Source organism: Pelobates fuscus, chromosome 13 (genome assembly GCF_036172605.1).
Source record: "Pelobates fuscus isolate aPelFus1 chromosome 13, aPelFus1.pri, whole genome shotgun sequence".
Classification (NCBI taxonomy): Eukaryota; Metazoa; Chordata; class Amphibia; order Anura; family Pelobatidae; genus Pelobates; species Pelobates fuscus.
In genome coordinates, this window is record NC_086329.1 from 32,101,117 (window position 1) to 32,125,980 (window position 24,864).

Below are 24,864 nucleotides of genomic sequence, written 5' to 3' on the forward strand. Positions count from 1 at the left end.
TAACTACGCTTGTCTCTGCTACTTCTCCTGAGAGACCATTCCAGATAACCAACTCCAATTCTGTAAAACATCTGCTCCTCATTAGTTGTGATCACCTTTGACACTCTAGCTTCTGTGGAAAAGGTTTCTCATAATTCTCAGCAAAGGGTTACGGTAAAGGCATAGAAGCACAGACATTTAGATGGCTGAACAGGCTCATTGAACCCATCTTTTTTATTTTGACCTTTTTTAATTATTAAAGATTTACTCATCATAACCACTGCAGCCCGCTGTAATGATGCCAGGAGTACCGTAGCCCAGTTCCCCAGTGATGGGGCTAACTGTTTAGCTAGAACAGTTTGGCTAGAAGCAGTGGCAATCGCCATGTATTTATCTGAGAGCATCAGCAAACTGCTTTCGGTCAAGGACTGACATTCTGTGCAACCAGGTGACAACTGTTACACCTAGAGCAGCAAAGGGGTTAAACTGTGTATGTGCAGAGTTTAAAAGCAAAGCCCTCACATGCAGACTCCAGGCACTGATATGAAATCCAAGGCCAAAATCATTGTAATATGGTTACATATACCGGTTCTAAATTTATTTATTTTCCTTTACTAAATAGATTAATTAAAAAAACAAAAAAAGGGTTTTCATAGACTTTGTAAGTGTTTTCATGTGTCGGTTTTTTCTTAACCCCTGCTCCAATTTCAGTAGTTCTCTTTTGGTTGGGACAGGCTCATATTTGCCAGGATTAGCTTGGGGTCCTCAACTCTCCAAGAAGGCATGGCTTCCTCTAGGATGGTCTAACCCAATGCTCCTCATGTAGTGGTTATGGTGCCAGTAGTTACTTTGTCACAGCTTTCTTGGGGTCTGCTGGGTGCTTTGGCCATATAGTGGACCTAATTCCCTGTATTTGGTAGTGTTGTAAAATTGAAAACTGTATTTTTGTATGTGTGTTTTGTATGAATTTTGGTCTTTGCGGCATCACCACTTATGAGAAATGCATGTACCCAGTGTGCCCCAATTCCCTTTTTACGCATTTAGTTCTGAAAGTGACTAAAGTATCCAACTAAAATTTTTGATTTGCTAGATAATAGATAAGCCCTTCAAATTCAATGTTTTCTCTGTTTGCCATTTAATGTTTTATTGAGAAAAAAAATACAGAATCAGTACAGAAATAAGCAGAGATTCAAATACAGCATCTAAAAATGTCTTTACTATATTTTCTTAGTAAAGTATAGCAAAGATCAATTCGCATTGTTAAATCATCATTATTTGAGATTACTCAATATAGTGTATGGGTAATTTTTCCTGATAGAGTTCCCATAGCCGGGAGAAGTAAAAGACCCTAGTAATGAGGTATTCAATCTGATGTTGCTTGACCATAGAATTTTTTTTTTAGCATTTTTAGGGTATCGTTATCCACAAAGATTATTTGCAAAGGTGCAAGGTTACAGAAAAGGGTGGTGGAGGAGTGGGGGGTGGAGAAGCATCTTAAATTAGAGTGTGTCAAAAACAGAAAGAAGAGAGTCGGAAAAAGGTATAGGGAAGAAATGGAAAAGAGGAAGCATAAAGCATTCAAAGACTTGCCTTATGGATCCATAGTCCCTTGAACACTATCTGTTATCCAAAAACTGTGTATTAGTGTTAGTGCACCTACATTACTGTGCTTTATATTATGTAGTTTATTTTTTCATTGCCATAAGAGAATGTTTTATTATTTTTATCATTCGTACAATGAAATCGGAAATCATTTTCATCTCCGCTTTCTGCATTCTAGACTCGAAAGTTGGATGTCTACTTTGAGTATGAAGAAAAACTGATGAGCAAGTCAACTTTGGACAAGTCTCTCCTGGATATAATTTCGGACCCTGACGGTGAGTTTTGACCTTTTTGGAACCCTGCTGGGGATTTAGTGGTTAACCTGCCATGAAATGCCAGTGGGTGTTACAGACAGCTGGTTTGTTTTTGTTCCTAATCCTCACCCTTCCCCTCAGGTCTTAACTTTGAATTGAGCACACTCGACACCTCGTTGATTTTCAAATGTCTCCGGCCTCACAGCATGCCTTAAAGAAGCTGTTGGCAGAGAGTATACCACACATCTCTGTACATGGCACAAACCCACAAATCTGACTGCAGATACTCTGTGCCAACATTTCATTACATATGCAATGGATTTTTAACACTGAGACTATATTCTCTTACCTAATGAAGAGTCAGTAGACAGGTTGTTTGAAGTATAAAATAACCCCTTAATGACCGTTAATTTTTTCTACCAAAGTACAAAAGCAATATGTAAATATCTAGCCTAGCTCAGAGATGTGCACACAAGGCCAATTGCCAATCTTGGTGGTACTTTAGACCAGTGCTAGTTGCTTTCTTGGGGCATCTTGTTCCTCAGCACAGATTACTCAAGCTACTATATTTGTATTTCTTGTGCTTTGAAACGCTGCTTCTTGTTGATGCTAGTAGGTATTGGAATAGTCCCAGCTAATGCTTCAGAAAAACCACACATCTCTTTTCCAAAGGATCATCAACACTTACAAACATATCATCCCCATTTTAGCAAGCCAGCCTGCTCATGTCCTCTGCTAGAGTTACTCACAGTTCTCCAAATATTTTCTAAGAGTTCTTTCTCAGTACGGTGTGATAATCATGCTTCTGAGCAGCCTATCAATGGCACCTTGTAGTTTCAAGGCGCTAGGGGGATCTTGGAATGTTGGGCATATGATGTGCACTGTTCCCTGTTTTGTATAGAGCATAGGGGATGCCTACAAAATCCCTGTATAAGACTGGCAATACAAGGTTTTGCATTTCTTTGAAACTTCCAGTATTATTTCATTAGATATTTATCGGCCTCCCAGGCATCCTCAGTTATCTTATAGAGAGTCTTCTAATTTGTAGGAATACTTTCTGTTGACAGCTAATTTCTCTAACTTGAAACCTCCTTAGCCCCACTAATTATTGTACACTGAAAGCAACAATTCGTATTGAGTGCCTTGCTTTCTTATAAATGATTTTCATTACGAGCATTGACTCATCAAGCGAGTTCTGCATATGAAATGCTCATCGCAGTTTACTGTCACTGTCGACATCAATTTGTTAGGACCGTTTATTTATTGTGACTCCTCGCGAGTGAGCCTTATTAATGAATTGCACATGGTCTCTGATAGAAAGCCGTAATAGAACACTTACTTACAGTTCCATGTTGCCAATTGTGTGGCTGTGTTTATTCCATAACCCAACACTTTGAATATTCGGAAGTAAAAAATCCATGAAGCATACGGAGTTGGGAGCCAGATCATGTAATTTTCAGAGTCTGAATCCGCCAAGCCCATGGCAAGACACATACCTATTATCACCCAGAGGTCAAAAGACATTTGAACTAATCGAAACCATTTGCTTTGTTAGAATATTGTGACTTTAGGCTGCTTTTATATATTTACATGAACAGGAAGTAGTTTGATTTTCTTTTCAAAATACAGCAGAGACACTGGGACAGGATGCTTTGTTGGGATGACTGAATTTATTCAGCATGTGTGTCTGTTTAGGTGATCATTACCATATTCTGGTGCCAGCAGCAATGAAGTATTGTGTTGGTTCCATCTTTCTCGTGCCATATCTTAAAGTATTTAAATTCTTTTTACCCCTTCCTGCCTGAAATTGCTTCATTGGGTATGTGAACATCTGCCAAGTGGTACCACGCCAGCTTCATAATTATTACTTAAAAAAAAATAAAAAAATAACCGTATTCTCTTATAGTTTTGGCGTATGGAAACAAAATAGTGAACCTCGCTTCCTTGAGAACCTTCCACAACCTTGACTTCTTTGAATCTATTCTGTCCAGGGGCTCATCTTACCTATCTTTGCACTCTTTCACTTTCATTGTCTTACTTTCCTTATCACTGCTTGCCTCTTACTTGTCACAGTCAGTGTAACCTAAAGTAAATGCCAACGAGTTTATATTTCTAGAACAAAATCAGAGCAAAATCACTGTTTAGGTTTAAATTTTTAAATTCCTCCGTACACACGAAAATTATTAGGATTCACAATCAAAATGATAATCCCTGGTGGGGAATAAATCCAACCCCATCACCCAAGTACCAAAAGAGAAAAGGAGAAATCAAACTGTGAATTAGTAACTTGGTACTGGTAATGCCAAATATAGCTGTAACTAAAATCACTATTTGGTTTGAAAATCCCTAACGCTCACCACTTATGTTTTGAAGGAGTGAAATATGCTAGAGGAGCAATAGCTGGCATACAGGAGACGGTTTTAGGAACAATAGTGATAATAATTTGCGATTTTTATAGAGCTTTTCTCCCTGTGAGCACTTGACAAATATACAAACATAAAGAAATAAAAGTTAGGAGTTTCTGATGGTCGTATGAGCGGATTGAATGCCTAATGGAAGAGGTGGGTCTTTAGCTTTTTTTGAAAATTATTTTTAACGTCTGTAAGGACTGTGCCTCTCTGATTGTGCACGATAACGATTTTCAGAAGGTAGGGGCAGAGTGTCTGAATGCCCTGGAACCTGAGCCTGTCTTTATTCTTGGCACTGACAGGAGGGTTTTGCTGGCTGACCGAAGTGAACGGGATGGAATGTAGGGTCAGGAGCTCTTTCAGGTACTGTGGGCCTTGATTGTTTAAGGCATTAAAGTTTAACAGGCCAATTTAAAAATATGTTTGCCATTTAATTGGAAGCCAATGCAGGGAGTGGAGAACAGGTGTTATGTGGCAGGAGCGAGATTGATTGGTCAGTAGTCTGGCTGCTGCATTTTGTACAGTCTGAAGGCGATGGAGTTCTTTTTCTGGGAAGCCCAAGTAAAGTACATTGCAGTAATCTAGCCGAGAGGATATAAATGCATGGATTAATGTTGGCATATCATCCAGTGGAATTAAGTGTTGTATCCTGGCTATGTTTTTCAGATAAAAGTTGGCAGATTTTATTACGGAGGAAATCTGCTGTTTAAATGATAGTCCAGAGTCATTCAGCACTCCAAGGTTTCGTACCTTTGATGAACTGATGAGTTCAGATCCTCCAAGCTCCAGGTCAGTTAGGTGATCATGGGATATTTTTGTTGCCCGGCATCCCCTCACCAAGAGTAGCTCTGTTTTGTCCGAGTACACTTTAAGCCAACTAGCAATTATCCATTCTACAAGGTCTGCTAAGCAACTATTAATGCAGCATTTCGGGTCTGTGGTATCTGGAGAAGGAGAAGTAGAGTTGTGTGTCATTAGCGTAACAATGATACCTTAGGCCATGTCACCTAATGATGTCCCCCAGTGGTAGCAAGTAAATTGCAAATAGCATGGGAGACAAGGTAGATCCTTGTGGAACTCCGCAGACCAGTTCTGTTGGTGCTGATGAGCTTGATCCTGATGTTACTCAATGCGATTTACCAGTGAGGAAAGATTTAAACCAGAGAAGGACTGTGCCTCCTAGACCACAGATGTGCTGCAAGCGCTTTATTAAAATCCTGTGGTCAATGGTGTCAAATGCAGCTGAGAGATCAAAGAGGATTAGGATGGAGTAATCACCTTTGTCTCTCGCCATAAGGAGATCATTTAGCACTCGGACTAGCGCATTTTAATATCTGTGGCGGCATCTGAAACCTAAATGGAAAGGATCAAAGATGTTGAAGCTTGATAGATGGGCCTCCCGTTGAGTTGCCACTACCTTTCCAATTATTTTCCCCAGAAATGGAAGGTTGGATATTGGTTTGTAATTAGCCATGCATTCTGGGTCCAATAAAGGTTTCATTAGGAGTGGTTTTACCACAGCTTCTTTTAGAGGATATGGAAAGTCCTAAGTTTTTAGTGAACACTACACTATTTTTGTGAGGGCTGGGGCGAGTGTTTCAATGCATGCCGATATAAGCTGAGTTGGAGCAGGATCACAGTCACATGTAGTAGGGTGTAACTTTTGCATGGTTCTTTTAACTCCCTTTATATCCACATTTGTAAAAGTGGACCATAAACTGGGGCAATCTGGCATTCCATTGTAGTGGTTCTGGTGTGTAACTTTTTTGCCTGCTGTGATAGAGGCTCGGATTAAGGAAATCTTGTCTCTGAAGATTGCAAATGCTTCACACTTATCCTGAGAAAAGTTGGTGGGGATATGCATGCTGGTTTGCAGAGCCTTTCTACTGTGCGGAATAGCTGCCTGAGTCTATTGTGGGAGAGTGCAATTTTTGTGATAAAAATTAAGATTTTCCTTTTTTTTTTTATATCTGGAATTGATATTCATTTAGATATTTGGTAAGAGCGGCTTTATCCTCTGGATCATGTGTCCTGCGCCACTTTCTCTCGAATTTATGGCCTGTTCTCTTCATTTCTCTGATGGTCCTATCAAACCATGGTACATTGTTGTGGGTTCTGACAGTGTGTATGCGTGTTGGTGCAATGCTTTCTAGGGTGTCTCGTGGCTTTGTTGTAGAAAATAGACATAAGAGAATGCCTAATAATTATCTAAAAAATCACATCTAGCTCTGTAGTACAAATACCATCCTTTCACATCTTCCTAAAGCAGAGTGCTAGTGAAAACGCAAAACACATCTAAAATGTAATACATGCTATCTACACCCCAATGCACCCCCACATTTTTCTATAACATTGCATACCAAAGTAAAATAACTAGCAAACAAAATTGCATTCTCTTCTATAAAATGTAACTTTTAATCATGCAGCTTTAAAAATAAAAATCAAGTACTGTGTATATCAAAAAACCTTGTATTAACATCATTTTACTACCTATACTCTGATACGTTGTTACTTTCGTATCTCATTTTTGCCTGATATAATAAATTATGGTCTTTTTAACTGTTTCAACGAGACTTTAACCCTGGTAACATAAACCCCCTGCCCACATATAGTATATCTTTTTCACGTTCCGTACCCTGACTAAGGATACTCACTTTAAACCTATGTACATTTATATATTATAAACAGAGAAAGTTACCTGCACTCTGTCCCTCTATCAGTTAGGCATTTATCAGGGCACCAGGGAACACAGGGGTGTGCTGTGAGGCTGGTGAAAGCGATCGCCTCATGCCACAGCTCTTAGACCATCAATATCCTGGTTAAAAAAAAAAAAACAAGCTTGGGCTGTTTAGGATGACAGAGTAAAGTGAGATATTGATATATATTCCTTTTCATTTTTTTTTTAGCACACCTTTATATCATTCTTAAAAAACAAAAAGTTTTTCTTTCTAAAACATCAGTCAGCTCTACCTTGAAACCTCTCTTCAATTAAATTCTGTCCGATAAATATGGAATTGCAGTTTAATGTTCTTACTCTTAATGAGGAATATGCAACCATGTAATTCCCCCTTAAATACTATTTATTTCAGTCCTGATTCGGTTTTTGCTTGGATTGTACAAAGCTATAAAGAATATTTCACCCTCTCTCCTAATTACTTAGCTCTGTTACATGGCTTCGTATCAGAGGAGCGAGTTAAACTTTATTAGGTGAGAGAGATTATCACTTTAGTTGTGACTCAAAGCCAGCAGTTTTTGAATGTAGTGTAAGCGATTTAAGCTTCCAGACAACATCATTCGGTAGTTGTTATGATCACTGCAGAATTACATGGACAGATTTACAGAACATACAGTTAGTTGAGTTTTAGCAGGAATATATTGCTCCCTGGTACAATGCTGTTGTAGGTCTGTCGCTTACGATTTTTCCACGTTGAAGGATTCCAACTTCCTCTTATTCTATTCACACACTTTAAACGTTACAAGGCATGTCAAACAAGAGGCATAGGGCTTCTCCTTTAATAAATTTAAAACATGTAAAGGTATTTTGGTCCTGCTCCTAGTAACTTTTTATTTTTATTAGTAACAAATCTTTTTATTTCGTTTTTAAACATAATACAGAAGTCCGTATTACAAAGCTCATGTACATATGTGAGTTCCACCTTCCGCGTACGTTGTTTTTTTAGTACACATTGACCATAGTCGGCGTTGGGCGCTCTACTAGACATACAGTATACAATTGTCATATTTGATGCATAGTGGTAGTCATGAACTAAATAAAGCATGGTGACTTTAAGTTTAAACATAAATCCTGCTTGCTTAGTGAATGAACTAGCAATATAAAGAATGTAAACGGTAATAAAAAAAAAAAAAAAAAATATATATATATATATATATATATATATATATATATATATATATATATTGAATAAATGAGAGCACTCAATGGATTTTGTTCAAGCAAATTTGTGTTGTGGTGAAGAGATCAACGTTTCAACCCGTAGGTCTTTATTAAGATATGCATAACAGTCAGTACAGAGTTTATATAGGGGTTAAGATATAATAAGGTGATGACTTTCCCAGTGCAGGTGTTACCGCGGTGTTCAGACGCCGTGGAGTGAAGTGGGAGTGACTGCACGAGCGAGCGTACGTGCATGTGATGACGTGATCAAAATTACGTGGTGGGACCGTGATGATCGCGTCCCATTACCATGGTGACACTCAGGAAACAAAGTGTGCAATAAGTGTACAGGGTGCTCCTGTGTGAAAGCTGATAAAACAAGATAGGAGGAAAGAGATGATACAAAATGATCAAGATGATCGAGATACTGGATTTTAAACTGTAAAATGTGTAAAACCGAAATAGTAGAGCACAGAGAGGATTAAAACAAAAAGTGAACAGAAGTGATGGCAAAGAAATATGAATAAGAGAAAAGAAATAGAAATACAGAGTGAAAGATGTGTAAAGAAAAAAAAAAAATACAAGGAGCATAAAGAAGAAAAAATGTGTAGACCTTAATAATCAAAAACCGATAAAAAGACTAGCAAGTATAAAAAGAAGACCAGGTAGGTCTGGAAGACCAGAATAGAGAAACCGGAGAGTAAGTGAAATGATGTGAGAAAATACAATCAATGCCGAGTGAACACCGCAACGTGTAGTAAAAGCGATAAAAATAGAAAGAGTGACATAAAAGATGATAAAGGGTCTATATACATACATCTAGATAACATATAACATAACAAAATGTCATAGCAGAGGCAATCATTGGTCTATGTATGATAACAACACCAAGTATGTACCTATATAATGAATACATTGAGAAAAGGTATCAAAGAGAAAAAAAATGTTTCTATTTCTCAATAGAGGTCATATCCATGTCTGGATTAACCCGTGGTGCGTACATGTCTGCAAAAAAAGTCTGTCTCTCTGCCTCTATCCAACGCTAGCACTCTATCTGTATGCCCCTCTCTCTCTCTCTTTCTATGTCTTTATTATTGGCATTTATAAAGCACCATCATATTCCGCAGCACTTTACAGTAAAATAATAGGGATATTTTACAAGAGATTGACATAGGAAATATTAACAAAGACCCGATGAAGAAAGTCCTGTGATCTATCGTTACTATCTCCTGCTCTACCCTCTAATCTATCGCTATATTTTAAATGCATCTAAAACCAGTAGAAACACATTTCTTATTCTGCAGAGGTTACTTCTTAAAATTGATCTTTCTCCCTACCTAATGTAGGAGATTAAGATAGGAAGTGTTAATATTGTGTTTAGATTTCTGGCTATTGCATAAACCTCCATAAAATCACTCTTCTCTTTTATTAAGCACAGTGTTTTTTTTGTTTGTTTGTTTTTTACCCTATTTCCTATTATTATCCTACAAATGGTACACTATTTTGCGAGTTCGTCCCTGATAAGTTGCGTTACGTACAATATGTACCTTGTTAGTATCCCATCCTGCAGTCCTCTCTCAGGAACTGCTAGCAATAAAAGTGCATTTACCCTCCAAAAACAACATATTGGCAGACTGCTGTGTTAAATGGTTATCCAGTCCCCGACACCAAGTGATTGAATTACACCGTGTTTATACATTTATCTTTTGAAGCTGCATGCCCAGCTCCAGCGTCATTTATTATTCTCTTATTTGTGGTCATGCATCAAATGTCTTATTTTATGACATGTTTCATGTGTTTGTATATCTCCTGCTGTTTGTTTGTAGCTGGGACTCCTGAAGACAAGATGCGGTTGTTTCTCATCTATTACATCACGTCTGCGCAGGCTCCATCTGAGGTACTGTGGATTGGTATCATGTATGAAAATAGCCTGAAATATATATATATATATATATATCTATCTATCTATCTATCTATCTATCTATCTATCTATCTATCTATCTATCTATCTATATATATATATATATATATATATATATATATATATATATAGAAAGGTTGAAAATGATAGCACTCCCAGGACTCCAATTTAAGATTTAACTTTTAATAATTAGTAAAATAAAAGAATCGACGTTTCAGTCTGCCAGACTGAAACGTCGATTCTTTTATTTTACTAATTATTAAAAGTTAAATCTTAAATTGGAGTCCTGGGAGTGCTATCATTTTCAACCTTTCTACATTTTGGCTTGACAAGCACCGGGCAAGTATTTCCACTATATGGAGTGCAAGATTATTTTCCATTTATTTTCCACAGTAAAGGAGTTTAAGCATGCGTGGGATAGGCATAAGGCTATCCTAACTATAAGATAAGGCCAGGGACTAATGAAAGTATTTAGAAAACTGGGCAGACTAGATGGGCTGAATGGTTCTTATCTGCCGTCACATTCTATGTTTCTATGTTTCTCTCTCTCTCTCTATATATATATATATATATATATATATATATATATTTATATATATATATATATATATATATATATATATATATATATTCTTTTATTTCCCTTCCTCTTTCTAAAATTTATTAATTCCCCATTGCCCTCCCGGAATATTTCCCCTTAAACCCATGTCACCTTGGAGCATAGCTGTAGGTAATGCAAGCAACACACTTGGCTATTCCATGATTAACGTATATCCTTTATGGTCTTTCTTTTTCAAACTATTTTTAGACATTACAAACGTTATCATAGACCAATTTAAAACTAAATCTAAAAGTATTGCCTATTTAAAGTCACTGGGCAACAGGATATGCTTCCTCTGTGGTTTTTATTTGAACTAACCTCCTCCCATGTTCTGTGTTCATTATTCATATTCTTGCCAGGGCAGCTGGATATTCAGGCAGTGGATTAATTTGCCCCAAAAGCCTATTTTTTTATATTAAATTGGTTCTGTTACATTGTATACTATTAATATAACCTATAAATTATGTTAATTGTTTGTAAAAAAAAATTAATGTTATCTGATTTTCTTTTAAATACGGTAATTATAAAAGATTTTAGCAGTTGATATCACAATTCAGTTAAGACGTAACCAAGTGTCAAATGTTAACTAACCCAACATGCTAGCAAAGGGGCCACAAGTACCCTTCACTATAATAGAATGTATTAACAGACCTTAGAGCGCCCTGGGGTTAATGCAAGAAATCACTACATTAGCGTTATTTTAAATCTGATTAATCACTGCCATTGATTGGAGTTAGAAAACCTACAACGTGCTTCTTGCAGAGTACGATTCAGTTCTTCACACAGACTGTTTAGCCTTTGTTTCTGCGGCCAATGTAACATTGTCTTGTGTGAATTTCTAGTTCGGTCTGCTCCGTATCTTCAAAACGGGCTGACCGTTTTCAAATGTTTGTTTGAACTGAAAAATGCTCTTTGTGCACCAGGGTAGTAATATACATATCTCCCCTCTCCTTTCTACTTTAGAGGAAATTTCATGAGTTAATCCCCTGGAGAGGGATCCTTTTTTTTTTCTTTTTTTTTTTTCTTACTCAGATATGAGCTCTGTTGTATCAGAAGCAGCTCTGCGGCTTCCTGTCTGGCATAGCCATGAATGCAATGTGTCAAAAACACAGTGTCTGAAGTTCAGAGGCCGTACTATATGTCTTCGCAGGAGCTAGGGAGACGCACTGTTTCATAGGGAATTATTGTTATTTTGCATAATGTCTGTTCCCATATAAAATAAGCTTCCAACGGGAACGAAAAACTCTCACTAGGTTTCTCTACAAATCGTTTCCCCTTAAAGTCAAAGTATAACTAACACGTATATGTAATATTCCACTCAGTGGTAAGTATTTCAGAATCATTATTTTATCCCTATTATTACATATACTGTGTTGCAAAGTAATGCAAAACATGTACATTTTAAAAAGTAAAAATAAAAAAGATACTTGCCTTAAAAGTTCCCAGACAAATCGCCTTTTAATTAGTGTGCCTGCAGTTGCAAGCAGATCACTTCAAAAACCAGAATAAGACCGCCAATCAGAAATGCCTCATTCTGATTTATATGGCCTCTCCCTTCCTTTAGTATATGACCGGATACTACAGCTATATACATGCACTCTGGGTCAGACAGTGTTTGAAAGCCGACAGTAAGTCTCTATGGTCACCACAACAACTTTAGCTTAATGAAGCAGTTTTGGTGTATAGATCATGTCTCTGTAGTCTCACTGCTCGATTCTCTCCATTTAGGAGTTAAATCACTTTGTTTTTGCAGCCGTAGCCACACCTCCCTGCATGTGACTTACACAGCCTTCCTAAACACTTCCTGTAAAGTCATCTAATGTTTACACTTCCTTTATTGCAAACTCTTTTTAATGTATAATTTCTTATCTCATGCTCTGTAAATAGTTTGCTAGACTCTGCAGGAGTCTCCTGTATGTAGTTGAAGTTCAATTTACAGAGCAAGAGATAAAAAAAAAAAAAAAAAACTTTCAAAGTAAGTTTCATCCTATTGAAAATGAAGCCATCTTGTTTTTAGTCACAGCCAGCGGAGGTGTTGCTAGGGCTGCATAGACAGAATCAAACCTTATTTAACTCCTAAATGGCAGAGAATTGAGCAGTGAAACTTCAGATGCACGATGAATACACTAAACTGCTTCGTTAAGCTAAAGTTGTTTTAGTGACTATAGTGTCGCTTTAAAAAAAGAGAAAAAGTTTTGATGCGACAATTGTCCGTTAGGTTCTTGTCACTGTCCTGTACGTAGTCCGCCACTGTCCAAGCTCATCTCAAGTTGAGGGATGTATCCAGATGATGCGCGCAAAACTTGGACAAAATGTATTTATACAGTCTGGGGTTGTTGTTCTCTGCTGTTTAATAGACATCTCTGATAGGCTAACTGCAGTTTTTACAATCTGTGCACCATCAGTTTTGCAGTATTACAAAGTAGTAACAGTGTTTTGAATAAAGTGGTTTTAACTGACGTGAGTTACTGTGTGTTACTGATTGTTTTTACTATTTCTGCTGATAGAACTTTTCACTAATATTTATCGATGGCTTATGCTGAAATGCCTCTTTATGTCTTTCTAGACTGATCTGGAGCAGTACAAGAAGGCCCTTGAAGATGCAGGCTGCAATCTGGCACCTTTAAACTATATCAAACAGTGGAAGTAAGTTAGTGGTTCCTGCACTGCAACACTTGTTGAAAACCTTTCCTCTAAGTGGTAGAATTATGTATTAATGGGGGCGGAGCCTAACCACCGAGCAGACCAGACGTGCTGTACAGCAGCTCCCGCAATAAACGACGAAAACGGGGGTATAAACCCCGATAACGGACACGATCTGGAGCCGGGGTGCACTCAGCGAAGCAGGGTAACCATGGGGCATCGAAAGAATCAACACACGAGTCGCAAATCGCCCGGAAACCCGACCTACGTTAATGGGGCCTACCTGAGCCAGAGCCAGGGAGAGACGGCCGCTCTCCTGGATGGTAAAGCCAGACATCAACCCCTTCAAGCACTTACTTCTGCTCCTCCCCCCCCCCTGGACCGGTGGGGGTTATCCCGGTCCGCTCTCAGTCCCAGGAGCACACAGCTAGGCAGACCACACAAGCATGACCCGGGCACGCTAACCTACAGGCCCCTAAAGGTCTCCACTAAAATGGCGGCCGGCAAAACAACCCGCATGGCGAACATAACGCTGCCAACGACTGCATCCCTGAGGCGCCCGGATGCGACCCTGTTCCACCTCTGGGACTCGCTAAGGTGGCGACAACAAGCAGCCCGACCTAAATCGTCTCCCCCACAGAAGAAGGGTGAGCGGAACCCCAAGAGTCGGGGAGTGGAGGAATTACCCCTGGGTACACACTCGTCTTACCCACCCATGTATGCGCAACCTTACCCACCCGGGCGGCAGGCCACAGGGCATAGTGCCCACGAGCATCACCCACACTGGCGGAGGAAGAAGCAACGAACACGACAAACGACGACCCGCTCCTCCGTCCCTCCCGCAAGTGGAGTAAACCCGGACCCCAGAGGCAACCGAGTTTGTGGCAAGAAGATGCAGACCTGCACTCCAGCCTGGGGCTGGGGGGACGCCCTCTCCGACACCTATTTTGCAACGGGCCACAGGAACCCAGAAACAGACACGCACCGCCTATGCAGAGACGGCATCGGGTGATGGAGAATCGGATGGGGACCACATGTAATCGCTGATATGGGACACTGTCACACTGCTAGCACCGAATTTCTTGGGCGCTGACATGCTCTAACAGCGAAATTTCAGATCCTACCGAAAGGTTGGAAACGCTTGTGGACAATAAGATTTATATTATGCTTGCCTTATACCTTGCTACACAGGTAAACTGTATTATGCCATGACACATACCACTCGCTTCAAGCAAACGATTACTAGAGGCTAGACCACGTACCTATACAGACACACTCTTGCCAACAAACCTAGTACACACTCGGGGCACACGCTCACATGCACTTGAACCATAAACATGATGTATATATGTACATTGGTGACCATAATACTTGTTCAAACGTAGGAGTACTGAACTACACAGACAGGGAACCAGTACATATAGAAATACTACTATTGTCTTAATGCCAAACACCCAATCGTGTAAGCAATAGCCTATGTGGGAGACACTAACGGATGGGAGGCACTAGACATTCATGGAAGTCGTGTGACAATTAACTTAACCCATACAACGGCTATACCCGCCTACAATCTATGAATACCTGTAACGCTAGTTTGGTTGTGTTTTGTTGTGTTCTGTTTGGGTGCTCTGGGAAAGAACCCAGCCCGACTCACGCTATATATATTTAAATTGTATTGTATACTGTTACTCCTTTGACAGCCTGACATGACAGGCATTACTCTTGGCTCTACTATGTTTTAGCTAACGACAAGATAAAAATAAAAAAATGAAGCATAGCCATGCCGAAAATGTACTATTTCAAAGCTGACAATGTCTTAACCCCATACTGTAACCGACTTATACGTTTCCCTCTTCCTTTATGTACCCCATCACAAATGCTTCAATAAAAGAAAGATTGACAAAAAAAAAGAATTATGTATTAATGTGTGGTAAAGTAACGTCATTGTCTTTGTCGAATTTTTTGAACAGGGCTTTTGCCAAGATGGCGTCTGCTCCTGCAAGTTATGGAATTGGAGCCACAAAGTCCAAAGGGTAAGTCAATCGCTGGGGGTTTGCTGATATATCATTTAAACATCTCGGCATGGTTGTATATAAACGTTCCAGAGTTTACTGATGCAAGATACGCATCTGTTTAGTAGTTTGTTAGTCTGAGATCCTTTGGCGTTCACAACTGGAAAATAGCAATGTTTTTGCATTGCAAAACTAGCTTGTCTGTTTAAGAGATAGTTGGAAGCATTGTAGAATGCTACCTATTGGTTATACAAGACAAGTTTTTTGTATAAATTAAAATGATTCCAGCATGTGAGTCAAACCTCTTGTTTGAACTCAATGTACTCAGCTCTTCACCTGTTTGTGACCTGACTGTTTGCAATATTGAGTTTCAAACCTTTTCTTAATATAAAGTCATTAGCATTCCATTAGCAAAAAAAGACAAAGTCCCCCCTGTACCCTTAACTAGGAAGGTTTGTCTACTGCCAGACCTGCCACCAAGTAATGTCACTCATTAAAAATAGGTCTTGTTACAGTTCTGTGTTTTGCAAACCATACAAACATATCCACGTCTGAATCTTTGAAAGCCGCTCACTGTTTGCGCAGGTATCACAATCCTGCTTCTTGGTGGCAAGACCAAGGATTTGGCAAAGCATCTGCATCTCTTTAACCAATATTTCTTTTGTGTGTTTCCAGTCTGCTCTCCAGAGTCATGAATACAGGGTCACAGTTCGTCATGGAGGGCGTAAAAAATCTCGTCTTAAAGCAGCAGGTAAACATTCTCCGGTAGGAGGAGCTTCTCAGAACGTATCAGTTCACCTTATCTACCCTGCCAACTACCCACCTGCTACCACCAACGGGTACTAGCAGTGTAGTGAGGCTTCTCATCTTTACTTCATACTTTTTATGCCATATGTAGAATTGTTTATTATTAAAATCTCCATGGCCTGGTCCTGTATAGCAGTGAGAATTGTATGCTCTGCAAAGTTACACTGCTTTGAGAAAAATCTATTAACCTGCTCGGTGTCTTAGTTTGCATTGTGCTGCGAGGTGACCGAAAAGGTTAAGCTAGTCATCTTTTTCCTTCCACCCAGTTCCCCCATCCTGTTTGCTTTGGCTGCTCAAAACAAGAAGCTTTGTGAATGTGTTTGGACATTTGATACTTGTTCTGGGCACACAGAATGCTGTCACATCTCCCGCTGAGCTAATCTATAATAAATGTGTGCACTCTTAATATGTCAGCTGTCAGGTGTGCGTGCATATGTATGTGCATTTATTATACTCCTGTATTTATTTTTACTTATAGAATATATAGTAGCATTTTCAAGTCTTTCCAAAGACGATTTTATCTAAAAAAAAAATCAGACACTGGGCATACAACTCCAACAAGAAGTATTTTAACTCCTTAAGGAGCAATGGCATTCATTAACATCAACAGAATCTGGTCCGTGAAGGATTTAAGTTGGAGAATGTCTACTTATTTAGCACAAGCAACTCTCTGCAACCTTTTATTAACTGAGCGAGCCGTTTCTTATTGGAATATGGTACTTAAAAAACGATGGTGGTATATGCCACCATAACAAAAGGCTTTATGGGTTAAAGAATACTTAGAAAGACAAATAATGAATATTCACCCAGTGGTTAAGAGGAATGGTTCGGGGAAGGTGGCGAAGCTGTAGACCAGATATAATCCAAATGTCCAGATTACAGAAGGAAAGGATTTAAGGGTGGTGAGAAGAGAAATTAGAACATTTAAAGGGACTCCACTACAAATAAACTTCTGTACAATAATGAAGGTGAAAACCAAAACACAATGCGTATTCAATGCAAGGCGAGAGACTGGGCATAATTATACATATGGAGGGTTTTGAAAGAAGTAGTAAAGTAACAGAGGGTTATTCAGTCTATATACTACTACATACACAGTTAGGTTTTAGGGTAAGAATATTGGCTCGGGGTAAATCTGTGCTTACAATATAAAACTGTTACTAGTTGTCAATATCCATATTTAATAAAGGGTCAATACTACAATAACTGTGGAGGTTATCTGCTTTCAGCTAACATGTTTACATAACATAGACACATCTTACTGGTTTTAGTTTACTAAAACAAGATTCAGTTTATTTTGTGGTATCGTAAGCAACAGCCAAAATTCAGACTGACTGATGTGTTGCACCTCTTACCTCTAGAGCAGGGGTGCCCAATAGGTAGACCCCCAGATGTTTCAGAACTACAGCTACCATGATGCCTTGCATGTCTTTAGAATGGCAAAGCATCGTGGAAGATTTCGTTTTAAAACATCTGGGGATCTACCTTTTGGGCACCCCTGCTCTAGATCGTTTCATGTAGCTCACATTATTATAACAGTTATGGGAGTGGAAACCCTGCACGTTTTCACATGTGTTGTTGTGGTTATACGTTCTAGAATACGTTCGCCATGCCATGATAAGCAAAACAGACCAAGCCTAATGGTGATGTTGCTTGGTTTATTTTGTATCATATAGTGGCATGTGCCGGTGTCTTTCTGTGTGTATGTTCTTCTGTCTCTGTTTGGGTACCTGTCTAAGTATGTCTGATTTTACCCCTTGAGTCTGTACCACTAGTTGTGTATCTATGTACGGTTGAGCCTGCATCTCTCGATCTCTGTCACTACATGACTCCAGTGCATACCCATATATATCTTTCTTTGTGTGGAAGAATGTATAAACCTCAGTTTGAGCCTAACTTTTAATTTTCTCTGTGTGCCTGTATCTCTCTGCCACTGGATATTCGTGTATCTTTTTCTTTAAGTGTGTGTACCACATGTATTCCTAAACTTGCTTCTCTGTCTGTTTTTATTATTTGTGTTTTCCTTATGTTCAATTTTCTTGATTTATCTTCCGGTCTATGGCCATAAATAGAAAGGTTCTCCATACAGTTATCCTCTCTCAAAACACAGAAAATATACTTAAACTGTTTACAGTGATCTTGGCAGAACGCTTAATGGCCATGACACTTGGAATAATATCAGCCAAGTGTAGTTAAGGAAAGTACAAAAATGTATACACTTTCACTTGCCAAAATAAATCTAGAACAAGAATGAATGCTTCCTTTTCCTTAGCAATGTCTACTGCTTGTGGCTTTGCCAAGACCTATCCTGCAACACGTATGTTGTAATGTAAAGAGATGCATGCACTTTGCGTTGTGTAGAACTCTGTCAAACAATGTATCCCAGAAATCCTGACAGTCCTTCTTCCATTTTTGTATTCACACATGTGAGCATGCACGCATATATCTGACGTGTTAGTGCTGCAATGAAAATGCCGAAATGAAGATTAATGCTCTGATACATTCCTGAGTTTTGTATAGATCAGAATACTTTATAAATAAGCTGGCGTTTTTTTACCGAATCCATCTTTATTAGTCCTCACCTGTTTTTTGTTGGGGTTTTTTTTGTCCTCAGAACTTGCCAGTCACACGGGTCCTTGACAACCTCATGGAAGTTAAATCAAATCCGGTAAGAATACAGAGTGAATGAACTGCTTATTGAATAGAAATTAACTACTGTACATTTTTTTTAAATATATATATATATATTTTTTTTTATTATTTAAATTTCAGGAGTGTTTATAATACTGGCTGTGCTTTGTCAACTCCAAAAGTGATTGATTAGTGCCAATAATTCTCATTCATGAAAATGGGGGTCATGTACTTGCACAGCTGACCTGCTATAGTAAAAGACCACTGTAATTTTTTTAAAAAATTATAATTTAGAATTACAGCCATTCGTAGGCATGGAGACGGCAAAACGTAAACGTTTCTATTTGCCTTCACTGTTTCATCTACAAGGCTGCACATCAGTGTCCCAAAATCACTTGATTAAGATACTTAAACAGGTGTTCAAACTGTCCCTTTAAAGTAAGCAAATTCAAAGTTCTCAAGAAATTTTTAAGCTTTCCAAGCAAAAAACATAAACAAAGAAGGAAACGGACCGCTGATATACACGGGTCGTGATATGTTACATAGGTTATCTTTTTTCCACAATTATGCAGGTGGTCTCACATAATCCACAAAACAAAAAGCATGAGGTTAGTTACAACTTCCAGGAAAGAGTGTGGGTCTCGTTGCAGCACATATTGTAAAAAAAAAAAAGTGTAATCTCCAGGCCACAATTATATTAATGCTAAACAGATGAGTATGACCTAGTACCAAAATATATATATATATATATATATATATATATTTTTTTTAGTGTCTGTGGTGCAATAAAAGCACATTTACTAGTTGCTGTCCCACATTAACATTTTATATTAGAAAAACTATTTTTAATAGCTATTTAATATAAAATCAAACTAAGGAAAAATTGGGAAAGAAAAAAACTAAGATGAAAAATGTTGCTACATAGTGTTTTCCTGAAGTAAAACATTGATTCCTAACTTATATTGATTAGGACCAAAACTGCCAAGTGAGCTCCGTAACATATTCTGTAGTATAATAGCATTAATGTAACTTTTTCCGAACACCTTAATACTCTTCCCTGTGTCAGAAGGGTGGAAGAGTAGGGGGTCTCTGGTGCACTGGGAAGGCAATATCGATACAGTGAACTTACTATAGGCACTTAATGGTGACTGAGATATGCCTGTTACAACCAGTAGCACAGGCAGTCAAGTTTAGGTTTCAACCCAGGGGTTAAGTAAAGCATTCTAGGTCATTTTTGTCTTAGAGTGGGGGTCCCTAATGGCCAACTATAAAGTGATTCAAAAGGCACCACATAATTCCAAACTCTTACCTCAAAAGAGTTTGCTAGCCGAGTTTTTGCAATGAATCCTATGCTATGTCAGAGATTCTTCTTTAACGGTCTTACAACTTCTTCTTGTTGAACAAACTCCCCACCACCACCCATCATCCCATTTTATGAATAGATGAAGGTCTCTCTGGACTGTCCTGTTCCTACGATTTGTTTCTTGTTTCTGCATGTTTTTGGTTTTTGTTATTGCAGATTTTTTTTATTTGCTCCCAGCTGCAAACATTTAAAAATAAATACATTTAAAAAAAAAAAAAAGGAAAACATTGTGCGAGTATTTTGGAAAAAGAACACTTCACCTCCCCAAAGACGCGGCATGTGCCAGTAGCTCGTAAAACCGAAGACTTTCTGAGGCCACGTGTTTGTATACCATGTTTGAGCTCAGCATACGGGCTTTGTCCAAGGGAGCTTTTAAAACGCACAGAAATGGAATCGAACAAAATGTACTGCATTGGTCTCACTCCGAGTCCACAGTTCATTGCCCTGTGTTTTTGCACAAAGAATTCATAGCTTAGACCCATTAATAAATTCCATAGAATATTCTATTATAATTTTGATACAACTATTAAACATATGAGGGAGGGCATTTTTTTTCTTTTGCTCATTTCATTGTAAACCTGTTTTTGCAATAGCAAGATTTCATGTTTATCGTAGATGTTGATTATTTTTCTGCGTATTTGCTCTGGAAAGGAAAAAATGTTGGACCTTATAATCACCCAATTAAAGGAACACTCCCAAAATTTTTTTACAATATATAAATATATGAATAATATACACACACATGTATATGTCAGCAGCATCAGGTTGGTTACTGGCTTTGCTTGTGGAGCACAAACCAAAGCGGTTATGGTGGGGAAAACAGCGATTGAAAACCCCTTGAAAACCAGCTTTTCTCACAGAGAAGCACCAACTTCAGTTTTGAACTGATCTGCAGTACAAAGCTAGTGAGACAGGAAACCCTCCTGTCTGTTCAGTTAACAGCAGTTGCTGCAGTAGGGCAGTGGTTCCAAACCCAGTCCTCATGTACCCCGCAACAGTCCAGGATTTACCAGGTTTTATTTATGGTGTTTTTAGAAAAAAAAATACACTTTAGACACAACAGGGCAATCCCTAAATCCTGGACTGTTAGGGGGTACTTGAGGACCGGGTTGGGAACCCCTGCTGTAGGGTATATAAAAGTGCCAATTTATTTTTAAATCTGCACCTTTTATAATTTTAGCCAGAGGAGACATGCAGTTAAAGGGACATTCCACTACCTAAATAAAAAGAAAAATGCAAGCCCTCCCCTTCTAACCCCGCCCAGACTTTCTCTGGCTGTCCAATCACAGACTTCCCAATGCAGTGCTCTGGGCAATTGTGGCCTCTTAAGTTGAGCTCCACTGAGCTAACTAAACTAGGAAGTAACTGGACCGGTCCCCTGATTGCTGCTCAGGGGGGTTTCGCAGGGTTCATTTATAAAAGTGCCAATATCTATTGAAATGTGCACTTTTTGTAAAATGAAAAAGAGGCAAATGAATCACTTCAGCAAGCTACAGTGCCTCAGGTGTGGGCGTAATGTTCATTTAACTCTTTAAATGTCCTATATTTTCCTTGTAAGTAGACATTAGAAAGTTTGAATGCAATGAATTCAAACTCCTTATTCGGCTTTGCACATGCAATAATTTTAAAATGTTGTGTGATATATTTCTATCATTTAAATATTAAATACCTTCTAACTTAGAGTGGCTCATTAAAGTAGCTATGGTGCCTGGAGTCCTTTGATGCTGACCCACAGTTCACTTTAACTTTGAATGAGGGTGCCCAGGTGCTGTAGCTCCTAGTTCTGCTGGATGGAATGGCTAATGCAGAGTACCCATCAGGGACACTCACAGCTTATTGCTGCTTCCCACCTCTTATCTTGCTAGAGCAGCAGAGAAGACCTTGGTTGGGTTACGAGTGCCCAGGTACCCTCATTTCATGTTAACCGTCCATAAGCGGTTTAACTCTTAGAATTTGGATGCCACTGGAAGACTCCAGGTACCATAACCACTTCAGAGGCCTAAAGTATCCCTTTAATATTGCGATAGATGACAAATAATCCATAGACTATTTAGATGTTTGCTTCAATAAAAATAAAATGTTACACCATTGCAGGTGTCTTTATAGGTTGTTTTCATTGAAACCGCTAAGATAGTTGGAAATATTCACTCGTCACCTCAACTGATTAGCATTTTTTTTAGTTAGCGCGTTCCTTAAACTCCTGTTTACTGCGCCTCCCATTTTGACACTGAAAAGGTTAACATCCAGTATTGTCCACTTTATTCCAGTTCCAAACAGCCTCTTGTGAAGTCATGATTATTGCTATCTTATGTCTAATTAGATGCTACTGTAACAAGCTGCATTTTGTTAAGCACTCTGGATAATAGTGATACATAAAAAGTATTAAGACACACAAACATGTATTCCTGACCCTATAGAGTTAAAAACACAACATGCCCGCCTGGTAGACAGCCACTAGAGGTGGAGTTAACCCTGAGAGGTAATTATTGTAATTTCTTAGAAACTGTAATAATTACCATTCCAGGGTTAAGGGGACTGGGGCATTGCACCCAGACCACTTCAATATAGTGTCCCTTTAACCCCTTAAGGACACGTGACATGTCATGATTCCCTTTTATTCCCGAAGTTTGGTCCTTAAGGGGTTAAGCTGTAGTTGTTCTGGTGACTATACTGTAATTTTAAAAGAACACTATAGTCACCAAAACAACGTTTAGCTTAATGAAGCAGTTTTTGTGCATAGATTATACCTTTGAAGTTTCACTGCTCAATTCTCTGCTATTTCGGAGTTTTACCCACTTTTGTTTCGGTTTATGCAGCTTAGGCACACCTCCCCTGGCTGGTTTCATTTTTAATCAGATGTAACTTACTTTTAAAAGATGTTATCTCCTGCTCTGTAAATGAAACTTTAATTACATACAGGAGGCTCCTGCAGGGTCTAGCAAGCTAGTAACAGAGCAGGAGATAAGAAATTCTAAATTACACAGAATTTTCAACAAAGGAAGTTTAAACATTAGACAACTTTTACAGGAAGTGTTTAGGAAGGCTGTGTAAATCACATGCAGGGAGGTGTTCCTAGGACTGTATAAACAAAATGATCAAACTCCTAAATTACAGAGAATTAAGCAGTGAGCCTGCAGGGACACGATCTATACACCAAAACTGCTTCATTTTAACCTAAATTTGCTTTCGTGCCTCTAGGGTCCCTTTAAATGGCTAGCTTTTTGCTTTTTTTTTGTGGCTACAAATTAATTTGACATGAAATATTTTCATGCTTTTCTCATGCTTTCCAATGATACACCATTGTATTCTACTTATTTCTGCAGGATACAGATGAATACAGATACTTCGACCCAAAGATGCTGCGTGGGAATGACAGGTAATTTTCCAACTCATGCGTCTTCTAACAGGAATTCCTTTCTAAGATTGTGCAATGTAAACAGGATAGTTTAGCTGGTGTTTTGGCATTATTGTTTACCCGTTGACCAGACAGGATGTGTTTTTTGAGTTTATTGTCCACTTTGCATTCATACAATATCTCTCTTCTTTTCTTTGTTAATACAGCTCTGTACCAAGAAACAAAAATCCCTTCCAGGAGGTGAGGAGATAAAGGGGAAGACGTTAACAGAGAGAAATCTGTAGACGAATATGTGAAATGTGTAACTATTAAAGGAACACGCAATAAGCTGTATTCTTAACACTATAGTGTCCCTCTGCATCCCCCCTGGCAATGAAATGGTTAAAACAATTCAAACACTTACTTGATTTGCTAAATCGGTGGTCTCCTGAAGCTTTTGCAATCCCTCTCCTTCTAAACCCACCCAGACTTTTTGTGGCCGCCAAATAAGTCTTCCCCATGCAGCTCTATGAGAAATGTTTGCAAGTCAGGTGCTTTGAGCAATTGCTGCCTCTTGATTTTAGCTCCTCTGAGCTTACAAACCAGGAAGTAACAGTACAGCTTGTCTGACAGCTGGGGAGGGTGTAACAAGGTTAATTTATGGAAGAGCCAATATTGAAATCTGCACTTTTTGCACAATGAAAAAAAGGTAAAATTCTTCACACATAAAGCACTTCAGCAAGCTAAAAAAAAATGAAAGGAAAACGTACCTGCAACCCGATCCTCCTCTGATGTCACTTTTCCTCACTTCAATGGCAGGGAAGTCTGGCGGCGGACTTGGGCGGCATGCTATGCCTGCTAATGATAGATGCCAAATATGCGTGCAGCGTTAACATTAGTCCGCCTTGTACTCTTGTTGCTGGAGTTGGGATTACATCACCGTCAGCAAAGTGAAAAGTTGCATATTTAGAGTAAATGCACCTGCACATACATATTCCAAGCACCATAGCTACTTCAAATCACTGACACAATCATGGTGCTTGGCGTACTCCTTTAATTATTGCAGATGTTTGCCAAAAGCATCTCTAGGGTTTAAAGGGATACTATAGTCATCCAGACCACTTCAGCTCAATTAAGTGGTCTGGGTGCCAGGTCCCTTAGGTTTTAACCCTTCAGATGTAAACATAGCAGTTTCAGAGAAACTGCTATGTTTACATAGCAGGGTTAATCCAGCCACTAGTGGATGTCTTCCTGACAGCCGCTAGAGGCGCTTCTGCGATGCTGGATGTGAAAATCGCATTCAGAGTGCAGAACGTCCATAGGAAAGCATTGAGAAATGCTTGCCTATGGACTGTTTGAATGCGCTCGCGTCTCTTGCCGCGCATGCGCATTCTGCTCCACTCGGGAGCTGGCG

The 24,864-nt window shown here is 38.9% G+C and overlaps 1 protein-coding gene across 1 annotated transcript in view; it reads left to right on the plus strand.

Annotated features, from left to right (window-relative positions):
• The window catches only part of SCFD1 (sec1 family domain containing 1), a 78,571-nt gene that overhangs the window by 46,189 nt on the left and 7,518 nt on the right, over positions 1-24,864 (plus strand). The window contains exons 15-22 of the mRNA XM_063439197.1: positions 1,760-1,856; positions 9,965-10,035; positions 13,227-13,306; positions 15,274-15,336; positions 15,991-16,066; positions 18,737-18,790; positions 23,440-23,492; positions 23,678-23,711. Coding sequence (XP_063295267.1) covers positions 1,760-1,856; positions 9,965-10,035; positions 13,227-13,306; positions 15,274-15,336; positions 15,991-16,066; positions 18,737-18,790; positions 23,440-23,492; positions 23,678-23,711 — 528 coding nt within the window. The remainder of the gene's footprint in view (positions 1-1,759; positions 1,857-9,964; positions 10,036-13,226; positions 13,307-15,273; positions 15,337-15,990; positions 16,067-18,736; positions 18,791-23,439; positions 23,493-23,677; positions 23,712-24,864) is intronic.